Source organism: Pyrus communis, chromosome 13 (assembly GCF_041283825.1).
Source record: "Pyrus communis isolate YQ-2024b chromosome 13, ASM4128382v1, whole genome shotgun sequence".
Classification (NCBI taxonomy): Eukaryota; Viridiplantae; Streptophyta; class Magnoliopsida; order Rosales; family Rosaceae; genus Pyrus; species Pyrus communis.
The window spans coordinates 4,209,751-4,217,117 of NC_142577.1; the positions used below are offsets into that span (position 1 = coordinate 4,209,751).

The 7,367-nt window shown below is 37.2% G+C and overlaps 1 protein-coding gene across 1 annotated transcript; it reads left to right on the forward strand.

Moving 5' to 3' along the window:
- Positions 1–3,138: 3,138 nt before the first annotated feature.
- LOC137735871 (cinnamoyl-CoA reductase-like SNL6) lies at positions 3,139–5,666 on the forward strand. Its single transcript, XM_068475221.2, has 6 exons — positions 3,139–3,304; positions 3,380–3,537; positions 3,634–3,822; positions 4,871–5,024; positions 5,135–5,327; positions 5,437–5,666. Exons 1-6 carry the CDS (start codon positions 3,181–3,183, stop codon positions 5,522–5,524), a joined length of 906 nt encoding a protein of 301 aa, XP_068331322.2. The 5' UTR covers positions 3,139–3,180; the 3' UTR covers positions 5,525–5,666.
- The last annotated feature ends 1,701 nt before the right edge of the window (positions 5,667–7,367 follow it).

Below are 7,367 nucleotides of genomic sequence, written 5' to 3' on the forward strand. Positions count from 1 at the left end.
CTAATCATATCCGATCCTTTATCCGATCTGCCAAACAGGGCCTTAAGTGCTACGATCACGTGAATACTGTGCGAATAATCGCGGGTCACCTACGAGTCGGAACCACCTATAGTGGTCTGTATGACAGGACTATGCACCTAACTTGGATCCAAGATGAGCATATGGTGCGGGAGGTGAACATCACGTGAAGGACTGTGCCCTAACCACGAGCGGGAGCACTAACACCGAAGTGCAGGTTTATGAGCTCTTAACACATCTCACATAATCATCAATTCACATAAATAATCTACAACTCACCTGGTACTTACTTGAGCGTCCACCGTGTCAAATCACAATATGCACATATCATACAAATTCATAGTCTAAGCATAAATCAATAGGCATGGCATTTCAAACATAATTTCATTTAAACACATTTTTCTGGGTAAAATCTCAAGTATATAGGTATATAAGGAAAATCAAAAGCCCACTCACTGATATGTGGAAGGGTCGTAGCCCCCAAGCCTTAATTGACTGCGCTCGTCCTGAGGATAGGCCTCACCTATATGCAAAACAACTATATAAACGTTAATTTAAAGCACATAAACGAAACTAGCTAATAACTTCTCATACATTGCTCAAATGGGGTGTTTGAATATACCAACATGATCTACTCAACACCATGAACATCCCCATATTTCTAGAAAAAATTTCCAAGCACCCACGCGCCGCCATGCGCTGGCCAAGGCACGGCCAGACGCGCCCCCATGCGCGGCCAACCCAGACGTAAACTTAACTACCGTTTGGAATATTCCGTTAAAACCCTAATAGAAATTAACAATGTTACCTGATGCCGTTAGAATATTCTATCAAGTTTGACGGAATATTCTTCTCCTTCTCCGACTAGCCACGCCGGTCGCCGCTGTCTGCAACTTGAATTTTCGTCGGTTTCTGGAAAAACTTTAAAACTTCATATCTTTCTCATTTCTTAAACAAAATCCATGAAATTTGTCTCAAAATGAAGCTTGGAGTGAGTAGAACACATTCTTACCACTTTCAAGCCTTCAAATCCACGGGATCTCGCTAGAGAAACCTCGAACACTCTGGCAACCTCTGCACCTCGATGAACTTGAGCTTCCCGATGTCCAAAACACTTCAAAATTACTCCCCGAGCTTTGTGAAGACATCCTAAAGCTTCCTAGAACCTTAAAACTCACTGAAAATTCCACAATCACGATCATGTGAACAGTGCTTAAAATCTAGGATTTCTGGGTTCTTGGGTTTTCGAAGGATTCACTTTCTAAAAATGGTATGGATGTGTTCCTAAGCTCACAAGGAACACGAAGATGGCTTCCAAAACCTTGATCCATGAATGCTTAAGTGGTTTGAGAAGTTGTCCGTACAATTGTACGGAAATGGAAAGAAATTTGAGAGGAAATGAGAGAGAAAGGTCAACGGTTTGATGTGTGTGTATGAGTGTGTGGTCCAAGTTGCAGCCAACCAAAAAAAAATAAAATCCAAGTTCTAATTGGGTCCAAACCATTAGGACTTAACATATTTGGACCACCACCAAAACATATCACCCACGACACCAACTAACGTCCAAGGGCAATTTAGTCATTTCACGCCATCTAGGATAAAATAATATACACCTTTGGGACGAGCTGTCACAGTTTTGCATCTCAAATTAAGAATTTCAATACTGGATGGTAGACTTGATGGCCAGATTGGGATTCATGGTGGAGAACTCAGTTCAGGTTCTGTCTTGGAGCTTGGGGGAGAAGCTCAACTCACAGTAGAGTTGGACAGAGAGGCGCTCGAAGGTCTGACCCGAAGAGACAACGACAAGGTTAGATATTAAGGATCCGAAAATGGGGTGTGGCACTAAAAATAATCAAGAAAATTATGAAGGTGACGTGTGGATTTTTGGGTAAGAAAGACAAAATTATCCTCGAGACAGACCAGGATTCCCACGCGTATACAACAGACAATAACAGCTCAATCAAGGAAGAGTCAAAGGTGATCAAAATGATATTTATTTGAAACCATCTCATCACTCCTCATCAAATCCTCACCCACAAGATAACTCCTACTTATTCTTTTCAACTTGGGATTAATTACCAAATTAATTGAAAGATATTATTTGACATAATATCTTGCAATTATATACAAAATACTACCATAAGTGGCCGGTCCCTATTTCTCCAAATAGGGCCAACCAAGCCCCTATATATAGCCCCATCTTCACACCAAGCCATTCTCTCCCCAAAAACTCCTAAACACTTTCTCTCTCAAATTCTAACTTTAGCATTGGAGATTCCTTGGCCAACCTCCCCCCCGCCCCACCCCCCCCCCCCCAATTCATCACATGGGCGCATGAGGCTTGTGGCCATAATTTTAGATGTTATTATTTTGCAGGTGCATTTTCGTCAAAGGAGAAGACGACATAAATTTGCATCCATATGGGGCATAAGAGCTCCTTAGGGGATTCTTTGAGCTGGAATTGGAGAGGTAGAAGGAGATCTTCTGCTTGTGCTTACCATTACCGCCAATTACCAAAGAGGAGACAGTGGAGGTGATGGCGGAGCTATCAATTTCCTTTTTTATTCTATTTTTTTTGTCAAAGTTTGCTTTTTTATTTTTTTTATGTTTTGTGTAATTCTGAATTTGATTTTCTTTTTTTAATGATTTATAAAAGTTTTTTGTTCTGTTAAGTAATTAATTAGAAGGGTATAATTGTCTTTTTCGAGGTAGATTTTCGACCAAAGGGGTATTTGCGAAAGTGAATTAAAACCTGAAGGGTGCTTGTGTAATGTTTCATACGTGAGAAAGTTTTGTGAAAACTCAAAAAACCTTAGAGGGTGTTTGTGTAATTAACCCGAAAGTCAACACATCAACTCAACTCATACATTATGATATTATGTGATGAGTTAACAGTTAAAGGATCTAAATGTGGCCCGTGAGTTGATTATTATTTGAATTGGAATGAGGCCGTATATATAGAAAAGAAAATACTAAAATATGGAATACAAGGCTAAGGGGGTATTGAGAACATAAGATGGTGAGTAGATGGGGAACGTGTAACTGATAGTTCACCAAACTCCTCCATTAGCACCTACTAGCTCTCTTTTCACACCCTATATAGAGCAGCAGAACGAACTAACGTATGGAACAAAGAAGAAAACCCGGAAAGGTGCAAATATGGAGTACGAAAAACCCTTAGTCTGTGTTCTCGATGCTTCAACCTACGTGGGCTTCTGGATTCTCAAAGGGTTACTTGGGCGGGGGTTCAAAGTCCACGCAGCTATCCAGCATGAGAACAATGGTAATTAATGATTGAGCATGTTTTGTTTGGGCCGTGTTTCGACGTGTTTTTTAGGACTGATTTGAGTTTATGCAGGGGAAACGGAGATACAGAAGAGAATCAGGGAGATGGAGAAGGTGGAAGAGGGATTGGTAGTGTTTGATGTGGATGTTTTGGACTACCACAGCATTCTTGTGGCTTTGAAGGGCTGCACTGCTATGTTCTGCTGCCTAGATAGTCCTGATGGATATGAAGTAAGTTTTTGAGATGAACTGTGGTTCATGTTTATAATTAATTAATTTTAATGACTTTGGGAATGCTAATATATTTGCTAATTATTAATTAATTAGGAGAAAATGGTGGATGTGGAAGTCAGAGGAGCAATTAACGTTGTGGAAGCATGTGCTCAAACAGAGAAGGTGGAGAAGGTTATCTTCACTTCTTCTTTGACTGCAGCAATATGGAGAGACAACATTTCTTATCAGAAGGATGTCGATGAGAAGTCATGGAGTGATCACCAATTTTGCAGGAAATTGAAGGTTTTCATCTTCTAATTTTTATTTATTTATTCGACAAAAAATAAAATTTATTTATTTAATTTTAATACATATGCATTTAGGGTTTTTTTAGACAATTAGCAGGAATAATCACTTTTTGACATTTGGTTGAAGAAATAATTTGTGTTTATTTTGTCGTTATTGTATCATCGTTGCATTGTTGTTATGACATCAGCGTGTTAGCAATATATGTATGATCAATATGTCATTAATAAATATTGACATTTTTGCAATTAAATCTCAAAAACGGATCGTTCATTGCTTTTTTTTTATTTTTTGCTTCTTCAAATTGGATCTTTAGATCTAAGGTTGGTTGTTCAGAAATTATAAAAATGACACATTTACTTTATTAATTTTATGCACTTACCACCGAGACTAAAAAAAGCTAAGATATAAGAGATTGTGTTGTTCGAAATGCTTTTTACAACATTAAACACTTAAAAGCAGTTTCTAATAACCAAAGGAAAATGTTTTTTTTTTTTTTTTTTCTTAAAAAAGGGGATAACTAGTGGGAAGCCACGGTTATCTACCCCTTCCAGGAGCCGCGAAAACTCATAGAAGCATTTCAGACTCACAAAGGAAAAGGTTGGCAATGCCATTTCCAAATCATATTTTGTAGGTCACATGATATGGTGGACTTTAACTAAAATGTTTCTGGACTATGTTTGCTATAAGTGATTAAAACTAGAGTAGGATTTTCTGCTCACTAAATTTCCTTCCTGTTCAGTCCCCTCCTATTTGAACGGTCACAATTAAACCACGTAAACATCTTATGTTGACTTCTTTATAAAGAAACAAAGAAAAGAAAAAGGTAAAGAGAGGAGGGGACTGAAAAGGGCAAAATTTGGAGGAAAAAAAAAATCATACTCGGTTGAAACTTGAAGTTGTAATTACCTTTTTAGCCAACCAAAAAGTTTAGAAGCATTTAGATTTGACGTGTCTCTAATAGAAATGTTTTCAGTTAATTTTCTTATAATTTTGTTTGGGAGCTGAAATTACGTAATCTTGGTCCTTTTTTTGTTGTTGATAGTTGTGGTATGCCTTGGCAAAGACGCTGTCTGAACAGGCTGCTTGGGCTTTAGCCATGGATCGAATGCTTAGGATGGTTTCCATAAATTCCGGACTTGTTCTTGGCCCTGGTGTGACACAACAGAACCCTCGCACAACTATGTCTTATCTTAACGGTTAGTAATTACACATTTGGAACATCTTTTAATCAACGGACAACGGTAACTTTGCATTTAAAACCTCTTTTAAAAGTTTGCAATTCGACTTTTAATTTGAGTATATATAGGAGCGGCTCAAATGTATGAAAATGGGGTTCTAGCATTCGTTGATGTCAACTTTCTAGTCGATATTCATATTCGAGCTCTGGAGGATGAGTCCACATGTGGGAGGTACTTGTGCTTTAATCAAATAGTGAATACTGAGGATGAAGCTATTAAGCTTGCTCACAGCTTGAGCCCTTTGATATCATTACCACCCAGGTGCTTACGCTTTCTCAACAACTATTACGTAATAAATCACTTATTGCTACGTACTATTGGAAACCATGTTGTAAGATTTTGATTTTGTCCTTTGATATATGCAATGCAGGTATGAATATCAAGGGAGTGAGGTACATACCGAGCGTTTGAGGAACGAAAAGTTGAGCAAGTTGGTTGAAGCGATGCCTATTAATTAATATGACATGATCGTATTCTTTCCTAAGTAGTAATTTCCTTGTTAAAATCAACAACTGTATGCAATGGTGAAACTAGGATTTGCCGAGGGGAGGGGTGAAATTCAAAAGAAAGCATAGTTCAATCAAAGCGGTTGCTTTTACATTGGAGAGTGTAAACTTTTGAGTCACTATTCATAGCAGAAAATAGTCTCCCCATCAAAACGGTTGTAAGCAATGATATCAAAATCAATGTAAGAAACTTAAATTGGCTAGGATTAGATCCTAAAAAATGATAAGTGTCAAATAACGGACTTAAACCTAGCAAGCCTAGGCGAGATCTAGGCAGGAACCAAGATGGATTTAAATTATAGTAAAATAAGCATTAAACAATATTTACATTGTTTTTTAAAAGTAATACAATATTTACAGATAATGTAAGAGTCCAAGAGGAGTCTTAAAAGAAAAAATAAAAATACATACAAGAATAAAAAATTAAAAATAGACAGAGAGAGAGAGAGAGAGAGAGAGAGAGAGAGAGAGATGGGTTAATAAACCAAAAAAAAAAAACATGGGGTCAGAAAAGGTAAAAAAGGGAGGAAATGGGTAAACGGGCAGAAAGATAAGGACACGGACAATCCCATTTGGACCACTAAAGTTAAAACACCTGTCAAAAAAAGCTCTCTCCCAGCTCTTACTATCTTTCTTACCAAACAGACCATTTCATCGCCTATACTAGCATCCAAACATCTATCTTCTCTCGCATTGCAAGCACTGCTGCCACATCTCCACCAACCACCTCCTCTTCTTTCTCTCGAAGCCATGGCAGCTTCACCCTCTCAAATTTCACGAAACCCATGAACGATCAAATCCATCTTGCTAATCTTATTAAGGAAATTTCATTTATAAGAAAAAAATTATGAAGCAGGTTGAAATTATTCAGTGAAATTTGGGAGAAGGTTGGTGTTCGGTCGAGAGCAAAGGGGCTGAACGAGCACTCCTAGGCATGTTTTCCAGAGAGGGGAGGTGTGGCCGCCACTCCTTACCCTCACGTAGCTTCGCCACTAACTGTATGTTGTGTTATTTTTTAAGAAATTGAATACTAAGCTGTTCTTTTGTTTGTTGTATTTTTTAACAACCAATGACATCCATCGATCGTATATCTAATACCCAACTAACAATTTAAATTCTATAACTTTCAAGGCCATTCAGTTTAATTGTCTTTACTTAACTTCGTTATTTCCTTAAATCTTACTTTACACAGAGTGCGATCCATTAGGTTTTTTTTAGCGAGGCAGTGAGCAATTAAAACTATTACTAATCAATTGTGAACTAAAAATTACTTTCAGTTCTCCCTTTAGTAATTAATAGGATTTTTACCACCTGCAAAAGAATGGATAATTTGCAAGTGGATACGGTAATTGTAGTATAAACGGCTCAAGTAAGGTCGTTCTTGATTGATATGCATAATTTGTATTTATAACCAACTCTTGGCTAATTATTTAAAACAAGTTTTGGAAGAGATTTGAAATTGTTAAATTAAAAGATAAACAAGAAAATTAAAATAGATGAAGCAAGGTTTTTATAAAACTAGATAGCAAGATATTTTTTAATTTTTTTTGGATAAATCAAATTGAAAAAGGCACTAGGGTTTAGCCGTCGTCATTAACAATCCTATGTAGTTCTATAAATTACTTATGAATTTCCACATACATACTTTGAAGGTTAAGTTTTCATAATGCATATTTTCCTCATGATGTTCAAGTAAGAACGTAGCATGCAATTCGTCTGCAATATTCAGGTCAAATATAAACATGCAAGACTCATTAAGTTTTGTGAAAACCTTTTGAAAAACCGTGCAACTCTG

Bases quoted from the DNA above. Each gene is read 5' to 3' on its own strand.
- LOC137735871 (XM_068475221.2), top strand. From the start codon at position 3,181: ATGGAGTACGAAAAACCCTTAGTCTGTGTTCTCGATGCTTCAACCTAC. The intron at 3,538-3,633 runs GTAAGTTTTTGA...TTAATTAATTAG, and splicing joins ATAGTCCTGATGGATATGAA to GAGAAAATGGTGGATGTGGA. The intron at 5,328-5,436 runs GTGCTTACGCTT...TATGCAATGCAG, and splicing joins TTGATATCATTACCACCCAG to GTATGAATATCAAGGGAGTG.